Source organism: Zophobas morio, unplaced genomic scaffold (genome assembly GCF_036711695.1).
Source record: "Zophobas morio isolate AGI-343-1 ecotype UQ-CSIRO unplaced genomic scaffold, CSIRO_AGI_Zmor_V1 ptg000820l, whole genome shotgun sequence".
NCBI lineage: Eukaryota > Metazoa > Arthropoda > Insecta > Coleoptera > Tenebrionidae > Zophobas > Zophobas morio.
In genome coordinates this window covers 34,122-53,723 of record NW_026972922.1, presented here as the reverse complement: position 1 = coordinate 53,723, position 19,602 = coordinate 34,122, and the positions used below count along the sequence as shown (strand labels likewise).

The following is a 19,602-nucleotide window of genomic DNA, read 5'->3' as shown; positions in this document are numbered from 1 at the left end:
TGGTGACCTAAAGTTAATTGGAGTACTTAGAGTATTAAGATATTAGATTTTTATTAAAAAGTAGAAATCAGATTCTATTTGTAAAGCGTTAATTAACTATATAATTTAGTATAAAGCAACTTAGAGTCCAAAAAAATTGGGATTTATAAAGAGCAGCATAAAATCTTTAGAATGAAGTATAAGTCCATCACTTTTTAATGTAGATTTATTATTAATGACATAAATTATAAAGTTTTTTTAAGTTATTTATTAAAAGAGGTAAGTTACTCTCTTGCCGTAGCAGGAAAAGTTATATTAAATTTTTACGTATTTAATTCTGAGCGAAGTTTATAAAGTTATTAAAAATAAGATCAACAAGCTGGCAACAGACTTGTATAAAATTCTGTAGAATTTAATAAAGAAAATAAAAAAGGGGTCAGGGACATTTATAAAAATATAAGAATTTTAAAAAGAAAAATAGTTTTTCCTTACATTATTTAAAACACGTTTTGTATAAGCCCTGAAGAATATAATACATAAGTTGAAAAAGAAGGAAAATGTAAAGAAATTAAAGATAATATTAATTACCTTGTAAATACTGCAATAGTTGATAAGGATAAAAATAAAAGCAAGGGAATTACAAAAAATGAAAGATTTGTATAACTAAAGAGAACTAGTCACATGATTTATTTTTTGGAAACGCTTCTTATAAGTCTAGCAGAAGTTAATAAGTATAAAAAGGCAAAGGAATTGCAACATATATATATAAAAGGAAGGATTTTAGTTACATGTAAAGTTCATTTTGTTGTGGCCCTTGTATAAACCCAGCAGAAGTTAATAAAAAGGGAAACGGCAAAAGGAATGTAATATATATATTAAAAGAACGAAAATCAGACAATTCGAATCTAATTTATTGTGGCCCTGTAAACCCAGTAGAATGAAAAAGGGGAAAGAGAAAAGAAATGTAAGAAAATTAGTAGATATATAAAAAGGAAGAAATCAGTTACATATTTTTTTTATCATGCTACTTTCGGTCTTTTATAAAAGTTCAATCTATTTAATATATACTTTACTAAAAAAGTTGAAGAACGAAAGTTTACCACTGCGGAGCGCTGCATAATACTTATTTACTAATATTTATATTTTTAAAATTTATTAAAAAAGAAAATTAAAAAGTTATGCAAAATAAGATTATAACCAATCAACCTAGTCGTTTTTGTGTAAATGTTTTTAAGATTAATTTAAATATTATCACAGTAATCATATTATTAATTTTTCGAAGGTTAACTTTTTAAATTTAATTTTAGCGCCCGTTGTAAAGTTTGTGTGTTTTCTTATTTTTTTTTTTTACACAAAAAGCTGATCTACATCAAACCCGTCTTTTATATACTTTCTTTTTACTAAACCGTTTATAATCATGCGAATCTTCTAGAAAAACGTATTGCGAGGTCTACATTGGCTGACACAGATAAAAAAAATTATGCTTTAAATACTTTTTTTAACTTTCTCAAGTCCTACTATTCTTAAGTTCGTAAATTACTTTTTGTGGCGTAAATAGCTACCTAAATATTTAAACAATTCAGTTTGGATACGATTTCTCTCTAAAAATAAAAGGTTGCTTTTGTAAAAAATAATTGCCGTTCTCCAGCGGGCAGTAGAGGATTTTACATTGTAAAAGGAAGATTTTCCTACTAATTTTTTTTTGCAAAAATTTGATTTACATTTAAATAAGTTTCTCTGCTCAAAATTAACTGAAAAATTACTACTGTTAGTAAGAATTAGATATTAGTAGAGTTAATAGGAACAAATTTATTTATGCTGCGATTTTAATTTTTTTTAAACTAATTCTTCATCTACTCGATATCAGGGCGAGTAAATAATATACAATAATAACAATAATAAAAGCGGCCTCACTTTTAAGTATAACTTTCATATATTTGTCGATGTCGAGCCCAAATAATAAATTCAATTAAAAATAACAGTTGCATACGTAATTCATGAAAGAGTTGACGCGCAAAGTATTGAATGGTTGCTCCTTCATGAAACTATGGGAACTTCAAATATTTTTTTTTAAATAGGTAATAATTTAGTTATTTAACAAACTGTATAATATCTATCTGTCTACAGAGTATAAATTATAGACTTCACGCTTTTAAATATTGCCAAATGGCAAGTACATATTTACGTGCGCTTGTAGTGTTCATTTATTTTTTTTTAAAAAAAAGCTATTATTGAAGGAATATTGAGTCAAACTTTTAGAGGAAATACAAATTTAAGCCTTCAGAAAATCTTTTCAGCGTAAAAAGCCTTCTTTCCAGTTGAAGACATAAATTAAGCGGATTCTTCAGATATAACTAAAAATGAAACAAAGTTTGTTGCAGTTACCATAAAAAAAAACAAAATAGCAAGCAAGGAACTATATGTTATCTGTTTATAACGTTACTAATTCGTACAAAAAAAATTGGTAGAGGCAAAATGGATGGGCTAAGCTATACAAGTAAATAAAGGCGTACCGTCAGATCACCTCAACAGAAAAACGTATTTAGTACGAGCTATTTCTTTACAAAATTTTTTTTTTAAAGAAATAATAAATGGATCAAAATAAAATTAGTAAAAGTAAAGATTTTGTAGTCAACGGTAAAATAACAATTATTCTATCATAAGGAAAGTCAAAATGTAGCGTTGGCGTTAAAAAGTTTGTGTTTATTATAACGATATAAAAAGAATGCCAATCATTATTTTTAATAACGAAATAACATTAGGAAAAAGTAAAGAATTTAGTAGTTAACAGTAAAATAAGAATAGTCCTAACAGTAGCCATGAAAGTGCTTTACATAAAAAAGTTTATAATTTTGTAATTATTACTATATAGTATAAACTTTTTATTTGTTATTAGTATTATTATAATTTTATATTTTTTTGTTAGTTAAGTATTCTCGAATGTTCCCGAATGTTCCCTAATGTTCATAATTAACCCATTTACTTGTGGGCGTTGGTGCTTCCGCAGGTTAGTTGATTCAGTGCGTGTCGTTTGAATATCTGGCGGGCCACGCGGTAAAACTGTTGATATATAAATCTTGTTATTCTTCGTACCTTTGTAGGCATTATAGTTAAACTAGACGAGAAAGTGAGAGTTTTAACTGAAATATAAGAAAATTTATAGTTTTATTAAATAAAAATATAAACTTTTTATATCATATATTTTATATAAAATTATTTTTTCTTTTGTTTCTATTTTGCTTTCTTTTGCTATTTTTCGTAATAAACCTTAAAACGATCTTAAAAATTATAAATACATAAAAAAGTCTAAAAAAATCAGTGCTTATTGTTATTTTTCTTTGTTTGGCGTTTACTCCCTAAGCTTGCATAAACCTTACAAGAGTATTTGGAGAGTTGGATCCTTACCGACTTTTTTATCAAACGGGAAAAATACTTCTACTACTGGGATGTTTATTGATTATTTTATTTTTACCTAATAAAGCTACAGCCTAGTCTCTTTTTCTCTACAAAGCCTATACATTAATCTGACCTTGTTGCGACGTTACAGCAGATGTTTGAGTAGTTCAATTAGTGTTCATTTAGTGTTCATTTAGTGAACAACTTGTTTTGGTAAACTAAAAGCTTTTATAAAATCTCTTTGGTCTTACTTTGAAATACCGCAGAATTTCGGTTTTTAAGTCGTAATGTAAATTAAGCTGGGAACAAACTATGACGCACAGCTAATTTTAATAAAAAAGTTATACTTTTTGAAAATAATATATTTAAAAAAATATGGTAAAAATAATTTAAAAAAAAAACATGAGGGTTGAATGTTGACCAGACACATATCACGCCACAGATATTGCGCGAGACTTCAACGTCGTGAAATAAAAGTGGTTGTTCCGTATATAAGGCAGCTTTCCTAAGAGATAAGTAATTATATATATGAGATAGCTAGTTTACTCTTTTTTTCGTAATATATATCATAAATTTGTTAGTGCTTCAAGAAGTTGGTACTGATTGTAAGGGGAAGGTTAAGGAGTTAAGCTTTATAGTTTCAGGTAATGATTATGGCAGCATTCTTTAGAGGATTAACAGTAAAAAGTTTGATCTTTTTCATGTATGCTTTCCTATGTTAAACAGCTAGTGAAATTAATGTCAATATGTTATTATTGTCAACAAAGAAAGCTGAAGAAAATGTAAGAAATTAGCTGCTCCAAAATATTTTAAAGGTCGATCGAAATAAATGATGAGTAAAAGCAAAGAGCTTAAAGATAAAAATGTAAATTTACGAACATTCCTTTATTAGAGTTAATTTTAAAAACTGCTTCTTTTCTTTTGTTTTAGCCAGTTTTCCGCAGTACTTGTTAGGCTTTTGATTTTATCTTAAAAAGTGTATTACCACTTTTAGATATTCTTTTAATCTTTAGTGCCTTCAAGCTTTTGGAGGTTTAGACACTTCTCTGTTATTAAAAATTAACAGGAATGTACTGCCTCACCATTTGGGAATGAGAAGAGATTGATTAAAAGAATTTTGTTTATGAACTGGGATTTTGCTCGTTTTTTAAACAAGACAATAGGAAACCATTGCTAAACTTCAATGGCAGTAAATTAACGATTCTCTTATTGTAAATAGTTACAAATATATTGTTTTTGAATTTCAAATCTGTAATAAATTTCTGTATAACATTAAATAATAATGGTTAGTAATATTAAAATAAGGCTGTAGTGAGGTACTTTATAATTTGTGACATGAAACTACAATATATGTTTTTAAGTACATCTTAGAAGGCGATTTAGGAAAAACTATATAAAGGGTATTTCAGCTTGTTTTTCCTAGATTTGAAAAAAATATCTTTACTGTAAATTTTCTTATTTAAATAATATAAACTAAAAATATATTTAGCTACTTTATCGTTTTTTCACGTACATATTAAGCCGCTTTTGATAAGCGTCTATCACTTTTTCTTTAGTTTTCTTATACTTTAACTATTAAATGCTTTTTTAAGTTTATTAACCCTTTAGCCCCTTGTTTTAAGTGTTTTTATATAAACTAAGCAGCTGGAGCTTCGTGTAGTTAATCAGTTTGATCTTGTCATTAAAAAAAAAAAATAAAAAGAATACTATTTCGTGTTTGCCTAACTTAAATGGTGTGCATTTAATTTTCTGTTAAGGTTTTTTCTTGTGTTAAACTTACAGCCTTGATAACTTCAAGAATATATTATATAAAGATTAAGGGTGGTTAGTTCAATAAAATAACAAAGAAAATAATAAGAGTTAGTTAAAATTAAAGAAGAGCTGTATAATTTAATTGATTGCTCTTGAGTCGCCTGGGTGACATAACGCTTACCACCCTACAGACACTGACCACAACGACAACGCCGGGAAGTAAAACGGAAAAACACGATGCTCATGGCATCCCTTAAAACATTAATTAGGGTTGTGCCCTCAAACGGCCACCCACAATAATTGCATATGACGTTAAAAAAAGTTGTTACTCTTTTGTTTTATAATACAGAAAGACCTTAATTACTAAAGCCTTTCTTCCTTTTTTAAAAGTATATTTAATTTTACAAGTTATCCTTAACTTTCGAAAAATTTCTCTATTTTTCCCGAATTTACTACGCATAACGTAACTTTGATGATAAAACAACAGTTATAGGAGATACAGAAGCACTGAAGTCTATATTAATTTTGTTAAGTACCTCACATCGAGACTTCTTTTAAAACCGTTGAAGATAGAGACCTTTACCGATTTAAAAATCTTCTTTAACTACTGATTAGGAGAAAAGAAAAATTATACGGGAACATTTAAAATCACTGAAGTATATATATATAAGCAATTCGGTTTTTAAAGTTGCTATTTATAAGTGTTGCTTTTGGTAAAGATAATGCACCACTAAAGTTTAAACATTTTAAAAACCAGAAAAGTCTTCGCCAAATTTGTTATAAATAGTAAAAACTAACCAGGAGCTTTTAAAAACTACTAATATTTAAATTTTAGTAAGAAGAAAAACTTCGTTACGGCTTTTAAAAAAGAAAAGAAAAAGGTTTTCTTTAGGTTAAAAACCGGCTTCAAGCTTATTTACGCTTATTTATTCTTTATGATACTAATTTTTAGGTTTGAGGTATAATAATTGGATCTAAAGCTATACAGTGAATTTTTTTTTTTAATAATTTTTGTACTTTCTTTCGAGAATTTTTATTTTTTAAATGGTATTGTTAATATACTTATGTACTTTTAAAATTTTTAATATTTTTCTCAGAGAGAAATGCTCAACTTCTAAGATTGCAAAATGATGCACGTATGCACATTTACGCTTTAAGACGTTTCTTTGTTTTAAAATCTAGAATCTTATATCTTGTGAACATTTGTAATTATTAAAGAAGAAATCAGAACTCAAAAAATTTAAATTAAAAAAAGAGGATATCCTTTAGTTTGGCTTAAGTGTTTTTTGGCACGTATATTGTTGCAGTTATTGCAGTTAGAAAGTTTGTAGTCGGATGTTTTAAGATCTACTTTAACTTTATTGTTCGGCGGCTTTGACTTTTGATAAAAAGCTTACAATATTATTTTAAGCTTAGTTTAGTTTAGCTAGCAGTTTCATAGTTTACGTTTCTAATTAATATGGATTAACCTTTTTATTCTTAAGAAAAAAATTAAAATCTTTTTTATACTTTTTTCTTGCATTAACTTTTATTTCCTTTTATTCATAATAAAATTTATAACTGGGCAAATTACAAAAAAGAGTGAAGTAAATTGAAGGGGTGGAGATAAAAGTTTACTTTTACAACCATCCGTGAATATAATCTAACTATTAGTTTGTAGTACATAAATATTACGAGTTAGTAAGAAGTGTGGTTTTATTTTAAAAAAAAAAAATTAATGATTTTAGATATCTTTATTCAATTTTAAAAATATTTAATGCTCTTTTAGAGCTGGTAAATAGCAGTTTACAATTCTTACTCTTTGTTTTTAAACGCGTTCCTCATAGTTATAGAAAATTAGTTAGAGTTCCAGCTACCTAAAAATACTTTTTAAATGTCCTACAATACGGATATTATAAGATATACAAATAGAGATCTGATTATATTATTAGTATATATTTTAACAATAAAAAGAATAGTAAGATAATTAAGAATCATATATATATCTTGTTTAAAAATAAATCAGGTAGTAAATTAATAAGTTAAAATCAGTATTTTTTTGTTTTACAAAAGTTAGCAAGCAGTTTAAATATCAACCAGATAAACTAATAAAAATATTGTTTTGCGAATAAAATGCTCAATAAAGTGTTGAGAAATTTTTAAATTAAGGCTAGAGACGTGCTCACAGTTTTAAAACTTTTGATTATTTACGCCAACCTAAACAGATTTTAATTTATATGTAAAATATTATCATAATAAATCTCTATTGCACAAAAACATGAGATTATTACCAATAAAAAGGAAATGGAATTATATTTACGCTTTAGACTTAATTACAAAAAAAAATAGAAAGTTAGCTCCGTAAGCATAAGGCTTGTCTAGTAAAGGTGTGCGGTTTAACACTTTCATAAAGTGAATTTAACTTTTTTACTCATTCTCTTATTTTTTTTTATATTTTCGCTAAAAATCTAAAATTCTTAAATTTTTTTATATAATACAATTTTTATTTAATCTCTATTTTGGATTTAAATTTCTAAGTAATGGAAACACTCTCAGATGATATTAATATTGATTTACAAGAGATAAAAGGGAACTTACAAGTATGCATGTTTTAATATATGTGGTGTATTTTTAACAAAAAAAGTAAACCAACTTTAAATAATTATTAAAACTAGAAATTTAGAAAATTTAAGGAATTTGAATTAAATAATAGCTCTTTTTAAATAGTCCTGCATCACGTTTCAGAGATCCAAATTTTTTAATATTTAATTCTTAATAATAAAAAAAAGAAGTATACCTCAGATTTTATAATAAACTTTAAAATGTTTCTATTTTATTTATGTTTTTTTAAAAGGTTGCAGATGAGCAAGAAATTGAAAAATTTAATACGCTTGACGAAGATATCTTAACTACTATTGTACTTAATATAGAAAAAAAATTTTACTTATAAATTATAGTTATAAATAATTACTTATTTTACTATTTCATAAATATTATTATTATTGTAAAACTTTTTTTTAGCCTTTCCCTTTGTTTTATAATTTATTTTCTTAGCCATTCTTAGTATAAAATTAGAATTCTAACTCTATATTAATTTGTACATCTTTTCTCTGTTTTTATTATATAACTACATATAAAAGTTTATATATCGCAGAGAAAAAAATTTATATGATAGCTTTTTATAAAATTTTTTTTTTGGGAGATTACTTTATTATTAAACAAGTTTATTATATAATTTTTAAATTTTTTTTTTTTTTTTTAACCTTTATCTTTGTAACATTACTTATTAAAATCTCTAACTTTTATTTTTATTAATTTTATTTATTTGTAGTTAGTAATAACAAATAATAATAATAGTTTAGGGACGTTAAAGAAGTCGGAAAAAAATTTTCATTAATTATCTTTCCGCAAAGTTCACAAAAAAAACTTCTTTTTAATTGGGATTTATGGGGCCCACTTTTTCTTTGCATGGCGCTCGCACTTCTTCTACGTGAAAAGTTTTCTTCTTATTTTTTTATTACTTACTTTTTCAAATGATTTTTAATTTGATTATAAATTTAATTTATTTTTTCAAAAATTTTTTATATAAATTTTTAATTTTTAATAGTATATAATTCTGAGTTTTCTTGTTCCTAGTAATGTTTATTTTAGTTTATTATTATTAATTATTATTTTGACATACTTTTTCGTTTAGAAAAGTTTTATATTTTAATTATTCTTTCAAAATATACAATATTATTAATAATTTTAATTGCTAATTTTTTTAAATTTATCTGTTAGTGATGTTTAATTTATAATTTTTAAAAGTTAGATATTAATAAATTGTTATAGTTTCTTATTTTTCACTCTTTTTCTATTTAAGCTATTTTTAAAGGTTTTCTAGCAGTTTATTTCATTTTTGATTGGTTATTTTAACTAATAAAACAACGTATATATTTTTTAATTTTAAAGTCAATAATAATATCATTATGATATTAATTTATTATATTAACTCTATTTGTTTTGCAATTATAGTTTAATAGTTATATTAATAGTAATGGTACTAATAATAATAATAATAATAATAATAATAATAATAATAATAATAATAATAATAATAATAATAATAATAATAGCAGTAATAATTAATAATATTAGAGCAGCTCCCTCTCAAAAAAGTTTTGTTTTCACTTCAGTTTTTGTAATTCTGTGGATTGGCTCCGCCATAGTCACTGTAAATTCTCAACTTTTAGGTAATTATAATTATTATTAATATTGTTATTTTATTATTATTATCTTTACTTTCAATATTTTATAAAAACTACTTTTCTATATATAACATATTAACATATTTTTTTTTTTAAACTTTTATACGAAAGTATTATTAATTTTTCATTTGTTATAATTACTATAATTGTTTACTTTATTATATATTATAGACTAATTTTTTATGTTAATATAATTATAATTTTAGTTATAACTATTTTTTATTTAGTAATAAATTTTACTTATAATTACTTATTATTTATTATTATTATGGTTACTTTAAGTTATCTTAGATATTTTCTATATATTACGTTATTTTGAAAATTTTGCTATATATTATGCATTAATATATTTTATATAAATATAATTTTTACTTACAATTTTTATTATTATGATGTTTACTTTTAGTTACTATTAGAAATTACTTTTCTTATAGATTACACATTGACGTATATTTATATATTTTTACATTTTACCTAAAATTATTATATTTAATTTGAGTTATTTTTAAAATTTACTTTTCTGTACATTACATATTGAGATATACATATTCACATATTTTACTTGTAACAATAATTATTTATTATTACAATTACTATTTTATCAGGAGGGACTCTTTCTTTCTTTCAAAGTTTATGCTTACTTGGTACATTCACATTTTTAATTTTTTTTTATTTTGAGTAAAGTTCAATTATTAATATTATATTTATTGTTATATTTCTATATATTACTAAAAGGATACTGCAATTTTCCTTTAATAACTGCTGCAGTTAGTAATAGATTGATAACTTTTTTTCTTCAAGGAAGTGCTTATATTATAATAAAAGTTCTTCTTGTTGTTGCTGGCTTTGCTTGGGCTCTTTACGGTTCTCTTTTATTTATTATTATTATAATTATTCCTTATTAATATATTTATTATTATTAATTACTTATTTATAATAATATTCTAGCTTCCTTTTGTTTTCAAAAAGCTTATCTACCATCCAATTACAAGCCTTTGGTTGTCTATCCTCTGGCTCTATTCTATTTTTTGGTTGGTTGCTTGGTTTATTTTGACCAATAAGAAAGAATTTATATAAAAATTGGTCCAGTAATTGCAGTCTAATTGGAAGTTATGAGCTTCAAGGAAATTTATAAAAATATTGGTGGCGCATAATAAAAATTTTATATATTATTATCAGTATTATTTTACTATTATTATTATCAACTCTATAAAAATATATATTGTAGTTGACTGTTTTTCTATAGTAATTACGATTTAGTAATTGAACAAGCACTTTGCGTAAAGCTACAAAGTTTAGATTGAGAAGGATAAGCCACTATTACGTTGATTTAAAAATCGCACAAGGAAAGTATATTACAAACTTTATTCAACTAAACTTCTAGTTTAGAGCATTTATATTAGGAAAAAATAAAAATTTGTATTTAAACAAATATTAATTAATTTTTAAAAAATAGTACGAAGCCATCTTTTCCTCTTCTTGGCATTAAAAAAGTTACTTAGCTATATAACTATTTCTAAAAAAAATTATAACTTTAAATGTGATTAACTCAATACTCAATATTAAATCGTTGCTTAAAAGAATATAAGTTTTATTTAATATTAATAAAACAATTGAAAACTTTTACATTTTTAGAACGAGGACAGCAACTGAGGAACACTCAAACGAAGACTGTTTTTTACTTTGCTGATAAACGGATTTTCTTAAACTATTTTAATTTTTAAAAACTGGAATTTTTAAATTATATTGGAGCCGTACTATTTTAAAATTATGGTCCGAACATTGTAACATAAAGAAAGCTGAGCTTTAAAACTATAGTAACTTTGTAACAGATCGGGTTATTTTAAAGAGATAAACTTAGCTAAAGAAGAACAATAAAACGAGTGTTAATAAGAAACTGAAAAAAAAAAGATAAATTATGAATATCAAAAAAATATATATGTAAACAACATTTGATAATAAAAACAGAATAAAAAACTAATATAAAATAAATAGCACTTTTTTTTTTATAAAGTAGATATACCCCACAAAATGTGTGGGTCAAAGATAAAAATACTTTATTAACTTCATAGTAATAATAAATTATAATTACTCTCTAAAAATAATAATTATTGTTGTCGTTAAAAATAAACATATAAAAGCTATAACAACTGTTAGATGGTAAAACACACGGCAAACAATTTAAAGCCTAAAGTAAGCAATCTTAATAAACTTCCGGTGAAAATACTAAATTTTAAGAGAGAAGAAAAAAAAATTACTTTCACAAGTCTTAATAAAAATTTTATATATAGAAGACGATGAAGATCAGTTAAAAAAAATAGGGCTTGACTGTTTACATCTTGTCCTCACCGTAAAAATACTCTTAATCGTATTTATATAGCTTTGATAAAAGTTACTTTTATTTAAACCCCCTCTAGAAATTATTGAAAAAATACTTTTATTTCATTATAGTAGATTTGGCAAAATTGAAGTTATCTACGTTTTTCAAACGAGTTTTTAAATATTTGTACTTCGTAAAAAAGGGCTAAATAAAAAATTATGAGGAAGTTACTTTATTATCAAATAAATTCAGATAAAAGTGATAAACTATTTGTAATAACTTAAATAAAAATATTCTGTTGAAACAAATCATGTCCTAAATTATTTTCCCGTAATAACTGTAAGCTTCTAAACCTTGGTATATTTAAATTAACATTTACCCCTTACGCTACCTATAGAGGTAAAAATTTCGTAGGTTTCGTAGTTAACTTATTAAACACTTCATAAACAAAAAATTTACTATGGAAATTTATGTTTATAAACAGAATAAATTTATATTTAATATTTAGTGCTTATACTTTTATTAAAAAAGTCTAAAATACTTTGATCATTTAGCTAAAACCAGACTGTAATTAACTATTTATAAAGAGTTACAGTAATCTTGCAAGAGGAAGGTTTAAAAGCTATAAACATTAACTTGGGCTAACGCCAATCACACTCTTAAAGATTTATAAAAGACATAATAATAAGAACGTAAATCGCCGAGTATTTAAAAGGCTTTGGCTTAATTGTATAAAAGCAAGAAAATATTTATAAATGCGTTAGGTGTATACATATAAAATTTATTCCTAACATACTGCAGTAACAAGAATAATTAACAAGAGGAGAAGAGACTAAAAAAATTACGTTTAGGCTATAGTAAACTTTGAACACCATTAATGATAGAAATAGAAAGTTAAATTCTCTCTTTAACTCATACTTTTAAAAAGGTTTTATTAAGGAACTTGTTATAATAAAATAAAAGGCAAAAAAGGAACCATGTGGTACAAAATTGGGAAACTTTTAAATAGTAGAGCCGGTTGCTTATTTTAACACTTATAATTACCAAAAGAAAGTTATTTGGTAGGAATAAAATTTAAAAGGAACCCAGCGATCGCATGGCTTTTGAATTTTTTTTTTTTGTATATTCACATTGTTGCGGGGGCCTCTCGTTGTTTATTACAATTTGCTTGGTGTCTCTCTGCCTTTGCTTCCTCTCCGACGCCTTCCTTTATCTATTTTTTTCTCCGGCGAGTTTATTAATTTGGGATTCTACGAAAATGGTTGAAGTTTCTTTAGACGATCTTATTGCTCAACATAAAAAACAAAACCGTTCTGGTACTTATTTTACACAATCCACTTATATTGGTGTATATTCATTTCTATTAGGCAACAACAGAGGAGCTTTTAGAGGATTCGGGCGATTTAGAGGCCGTGGGAGAAGATTTATTAATCGAAGATCTACTCCATACTTTGCTTCAGGACTGACCGTAAAAGCCTTTGATAATATTAACTCCTTCCGTCCTCTTCCGTACATTCCCATCACAAAGTAAAAGTCAGTTAATGGGTTTTACAGGTTGCTATTAAGATATCCACACCAATCCGTTAAGCTTTTGAGCAAAGCAAATTATTTTTGTAATAAACTCGACGTTTGGCTATTGCCGTTGAGCTTTTTATAGTATTGAATAATAATAATTACGATCATCTAAATTAATTCGAACGTTTCTGGATCTCAATCTTATTATAATAGAAACTAATGATTTTGTAGAAGTATATAGTTTATTATACATACGTGTTGCGTTTTGAATCTGGAATTAAAATTATCACAACGTCGTCATATGGCACATTTGGATCGGTTTTTAGAAAGATTTCTATCTCGTTGGATTGGATATTTTCAATCTTATAAACTGAAAAAGAAGAATTTTGAAATTTTATTTATAATTTGCGGAAGTTGCGGGAGATGGGCCCCGATAGGTTTAACCGTATTATAATCTTGTCATTTTTTTATCAGCGCATGGCGGACCGTAACTGGAATCACGACAAGTTTTTGGGAAATTATAACTCGCAAAGCGATTGTACTATTCTTAATGTTTGTAATCTGGACCCACAAGTAAACGATGCGGACATGCGAGTATGAGCATTATTAAATTGATAGGATTTTGATTTCAATTGACTATTTTAATATAAATTAACTTTTTTTAAATTTATATTTATTTTTAAATTTTATTTTTAATTGTAAATATATATTTAACGTAGTAGTGTTTATTAATTATAGCTGTTTTTAAGGTTGTATTTTATTTAAAATAATTTCTTTAATTTTTTTATGTCTACAAATTATATTTTTAACTTTACATTCGAAAATTTTGTTACGTTTAATGCGAATATAGATTATAATTTTCTATAATTAAAGCAAATTATAATAAATTCTAAAAACATTAATATTTTTTTACAATTATAATAAAATTTAATAAATCTTTAATTGCCCTTAACTTTGTTTTGATCTTAATTATTTATTATAAATTAAATTATAAAGATTTATAATCTAAGTACATACAATAAGACTTCTTTTTTTAATTTACAAGTTAATGATTTCCTGAAAAAGCTAGATCACTAATTGTTTAAATACGATTAATTTTTGAACTTTATTTTCATTGAATTTTTCTGGAGTTTATTAGTGTAAAAATAATTTTATTTATTATAATAAATATATTTTTGAAATATTAATTTAAAAGTAATTAGTTATTATAATTGTGTTTATTATAATCTTAAAAAAAGTGTGAATGAATTTTTATTACAATTTTCTGATGTCAATTGTTTTTAATATTAATAAATCTTTAATATTCTTACTATTTTAATTATTTTTTAATAGAAATTTAGATTTATAGCATTGGAAGTTAACTATTATTAAAATTTTTATTTGTCTTACAACCTACTAGAAATTTAAATGTATAATATTATTTTTTTATATTTTTATAATAAAAATTATTAACTTCAATTGTTAATTTTAAATTTTTTTTTGACAATTTTCTTTTATAAGGAACTTTTTGAAACTATTGGCCCTTTAAAAAGCGCCCACGTTCACTACAACGCTGAAGGAAAGTCGCTCTGCACGGCTGAAGTTGTTTTTCTAAGGAAAGGCGATCCTCTGAAAGCTATTTCGCAGTTTTCTAATATGAAACTCGACGGTCTTTTATTTTTATATTTATTTTTATTCATTTATTTTTGTATTTTTTATATTATAAGTATTTTTGTTATTTCTGCTTATATCCTTATTTTTATTAATAATTTTTATTTTTTTTAATTTTTTATTATTATTTTCATTTATATCTTATTATTGTTGTTGTTATATTAATTAATTCTTTGTGTTATTATTTATAACTTTTATTATTTTATAGCAAACGTTATGATTCTATTTTTTATATGCATTATTTTGATTAGTGATATTATTTAGTAAATTATTATTACTATATTTTTAATTAATTCCAATTTAATACTATTATTATATAATTCTCTAGGAAGAAAACTAGTGCTTATAGATTTTTTTTGACTTAATTCTTTTATTATAAAAATATTATATTAGTTGTTTTTAATTGGTTTATTCTATTTTATATATATTATTAATATGTATTGGAACTTAATGCTAATATTTTGAAAATAGATTATATTTTTGCTAATATTATTAATCATTTTTATTAAAAATTATAATACGTAATAATTTGTAGTATACAGTCTTTCAAATGAATTTCTATTTATCTTTTATTGTTATTTATTAATTAGTATATGAAATTTTTTAAATCATTTATATAACTTGTATACTGAAAATTTTTAATAATAATTGGTTTATAAGCAATTATTTAATTAAATTTAGTTTTTACTTATTTATTGTGGTAAATGTATTAATATTATCATTATAAATAGTTTTCTATTTTATTTAAAATCAATATTCTTATTATATTTATTTATTATATACATTAAGGTCGATTGTTAAAAATGTCTGTATTCGGTGAAGAGCCGCGTGCGCCTCTTTCTCAAAGAATTTTTGATGGTGTGAAAACCAAGTACTGATTTTTTATTATTTAGTAAAAAATATAATGAATAATTTTTTTACTTAACTATTGGTAAATTCTTATTTTATTTATTATAAAGTGTATTATTTTTATTAATTTTATGTTACAATTATTAAATTTATAATACATTTATTTCATTATTTTAATAAAAGTCAATTTTTTTACAATAAAAATAAATGTTATAAACAATTTCCTTGAAAATATTAATTACTAATTATCATTATCCCTATTATTTTTAATAAAAGTCGTTCGTTTCCCTTCGTTGGGCGCCGTGATTATTACCAACACGACCAACGAGGCAACTTCCCAGTTAATAACAGTACACCACGCGGACGGCGATGGCGTCGTGGCGGACGCTCAATGAATTCCTCTAAAACTGTGGAAGAGTTGAATGCTGAATTGGAGTCGTACATGGTTGTTTCTTTTTTTAAATGAATTTTTAATTTATTTTTTAATGAATGGAATTCATAACTTATATTTAATTTTTTTATGTCCTTGCTTTATAAATTTTTGTTTACAAAAATCTTCAAATTTTTTTAATTAAATTTTGAATATATGAATTTTTATAAATTTTTATTGTTTAAATTTTATTATAGATGAAATATAGTTATCATTACTCTAATATATATCTACTAATCACTATTTTTTATCAATTTTTTTCTCAAGACTTTTTTGTTGATTTTTTTTATTTCTTTTATTTCTCTTATTTATAAAAGTTTGTTATATATTTTATTTTTTAATAATATTTTTATAAAATTTCAATTTTTAGTGCTTTTTACTTTTTAATTAATTATAATACTCGAAAATTATAAGATTTTAAAAATTATAATATTTTTAATAAATATTTCATTTAATAGTTATTATTTTTTAATCTAGAAAATATAATTATATTCTTTATTTGTTAAATATTAATTTAAATTTTTTTTTATTTATAAAGAATTTTTTAATATTTTCGTTTCTTTATTATTTATATAATTATCATTATAATTTTTTATATTTTCATACTAATTCTTACAATTTTATTAATTTTATCTATTAATGTATATTTTTTAGAAAAAAGTTTTAATGAATTAATATAATCTCAAAAATATTAATAAAATTTTCTACTACTTAAAAAAATATATAATAGTAGGCTTTACTTAATTAAGTGTTAGAAGTTTATACTCAATTAAAAAAATTAATTTTCTTGTTTCATTATATTTAGTTATGGACAATTTTATACAAAATTATAATAATTATTGTTTTGTTATTATATTATTAAAAGTTTAATAATAAGTTTAATAAAAAAACTTACTTTTTATTCTAATATATAAGTTAGTAATTCAAAATAATTTTAATTTTTTAAAAAATTACTTATTTTTTATAATAAAATTTAAATTAAATTTTTATAATAAATTTTTATAATTTTTTACTTTACATTTTAATTTAAATTTTAGTCATTAATAATTTTATTTTCAATAAAAAATATTACTAATTTATTATAATAATTAACTAGTCATGAAAAACTTGTCTTCCTTATTTTTTAATTTTAGTTTTACTTGAATTTATTCAAATTAAATTATTTTTGGGGATGTATTTCTTTCTATAATAGAATTCATAATTCTATATTAAGTCTGAAACTTAATTATTAATTTAAAAGAAAATTTCTTTATCTTTTAAATTTTTTCAAGGTTTTAATTTTTATTTTTCTTATAGGAGGTTGTGCCTGTCCCTGGAGCTTAGCCGCCTTTTTAATTTTTTTATTAGAAAAAAATCTATAAATTTGTGTTTTGAAGTAAAATTCTTCAATTTTTCTTTAATTCTATAAAAAAATTTATGATTTAATTCGAAGAATTTTTTACTCGTTGCAGATGTCTCCGTTTTCTGCCGACTCATTAAAATTTTAAAGATTTCTCAAATTTATATTTTTAGAAAATTTATTCTATTCTTATAGCAATTTACTCTAATTATCAATAAAGATAGTTTTTTTTATTATATTTATTATTATTTTTTTGAACGAAGGGAATTCTAAGTTTTTTTCTTAGAAAAAATAAGATAAATTAGTTAAACATAAGTTTTCTGTTTTTTTTATTGTATTTTTATTATAAATGTTTTAAATATAATTTTATATACTAAAAGTTAGAAGTTTTTTATAGCTGTTAAATTTCACATAACATGTGGTACAGTTTATTATGTTATACCTACACACCTTTCTTTTAACTAGCCCCAAAATTATATAGAAATTCTTTTAAAAAAAGTTATTAACGCTAAACTTGTATCTATGATTCTTAATTTTTTTATGACAATCTCTTACGGAATGTTCCTTATTATCGCTGTTTTTTTTATGTGCTTGTGATCAGGAGGATTTAGATTTCCCTCTAAAAGTTTTCCTAAGCATTTATTATTAGTGTATTTGTCGATTTGTAAGCGATAAGTAAAGCGTAGGGAATGGTGTTGATTTTAAAAGTGCTATTCTATCCACTTCGCCAGGAAGTGGGCGCCTTGAGCTACGAAAGCCATTTTATTTTAACATTACTTTTGGCTTTTTTGCATATATGTATTATGCCCTTTACAAAGGAATTTTCTTATAGGAAAGTTAACGAATTTTTCATTGTTATAACTTTATTTATGAATACGGTATGTTTAGCTGTATATCTTCTTTTTAGTTTAGAAGGTAGTAATAACAAACAAGCTAGAATTTATGAAAGAATTCGAAAAAGGAACAAGATACGAAAATGACCGTTACCTCTTTATTACCAATGATCTTTAATCACTGCTACGAAAATATAACAAGGATAACAATATGAAAATAAAGTTTAACTATTATTTAGGATTTAAATATGTCAAATGAAGGAATTTTAAACAGGAAAATTAATTTAATAGGTCTATGAGATTAACACTTTTAGTTTTATATTAGTAATGGCCAATGTGTTTATAGGGTATTTGACCGAAAACAAGAGACGAAAACTTTTTGTGATAATTATTTTATCTTTTATTTAGCCAGTTTATTTATATTAAATTTTACGTTAATTAATTTCTTAAAGTGTTATATTGTGTTAAATAACAAAATTACAGTAGCAAAAAAGAATATAAATTAGTATTAATATGTAAAAAGTTTATGGGAAAAATTCTACGTCCTGTAAATAAAGTGTGGACTTTTAAGTGTTTATTTAGCTTAAAGCGTTTTTTCCTGTGTATTTTCTAAATTTACTGATTTAATAGATCTATAGGTTTTCAATTAGCAGGGCAGTTTTTAATGGTTTGAGTCTCGCCTTCTTACGTCAGAGTTACGTGTATTGTTTAGTGACTTATATGTTGCTTTCTTTAATATATATTTTATTATATTTGAAAGCTTAAACTTCCTAACTCTATAACTACTGACTATTTATAACAAACTTTGTTTTTACTCTACTACCTGAGGCGCCACTTTGCGGGCACTGCTATTCCTCGAGATAAAGTTACTGTTGTTTAAGGTAGCTGTACTGAGAAGGAAACTAGAAACTTTAAAGACAAAACTAGCTCACTTGGAGAAAGTAAGTCGACAAAGCAATTATAAAATGACGTTGAGAACTTTCTTGATCAATAATTATAAAAAATGAAACCAATTGTCTTACTTCAGCTTTTAGATGAACTTCGTTTTTAAAGGGAGGGGGTTATCGATGACGCGTTGTGGTAGTGCTGCTAACTACAATAATTAAGCACTATAATTGACCGTGCAGAAGATATGCCTCTTAGCGTGTCTGGTTGCTTGCGCGTGTCCTGTACGCTACTTTACTTTAACTTTCACATTTTTATATTCACTTTTATGCGGGATGCGCGTATGCAAATTTAACTTGACTGGGTCCGCAGAGAGTTAGTCCTTTGCAGTTTATAGTTAATACATTAACGACTGCATAGGTCGGCTA

The 19,602-nt window shown here is 23.9% G+C and overlaps 1 protein-coding gene and 1 long non-coding RNA gene across 2 annotated transcripts; both read left to right on the top strand.

Moving 5' to 3' along the window:
* Nucleotides 1-9,249: 9,249 nt before the first annotated feature.
* LOC135121982 (uncharacterized) lies at nucleotides 9,250-10,187 on the top strand. Its single transcript, XR_010279189.1, has 3 exons — nucleotides 9,250-9,338; nucleotides 9,959-9,997; nucleotides 10,089-10,187. It is a non-coding gene; the product is annotated as an uncharacterized LOC135121982 (long non-coding RNA).
* Nucleotides 10,188-12,856: 2,669 nt separating this feature from the next.
* LOC135121983 (uncharacterized) lies at nucleotides 12,857-17,557 on the top strand. The gene is made up of 7 exons (XM_064046242.1): nucleotides 12,857-12,989; nucleotides 13,041-13,141; nucleotides 13,663-13,782; nucleotides 14,689-14,836; nucleotides 15,628-15,709; nucleotides 15,964-16,132; nucleotides 17,414-17,557. The coding sequence occupies exons 1-7, from the start codon at nucleotides 12,932-12,934 to the stop codon at nucleotides 17,438-17,440; spliced, it is 705 nt and encodes a 234-aa protein (XP_063902312.1). The 5' UTR covers nucleotides 12,857-12,931; the 3' UTR covers nucleotides 17,441-17,557.
* Nucleotides 17,558-19,602: the final 2,045 nt, after the last annotated feature.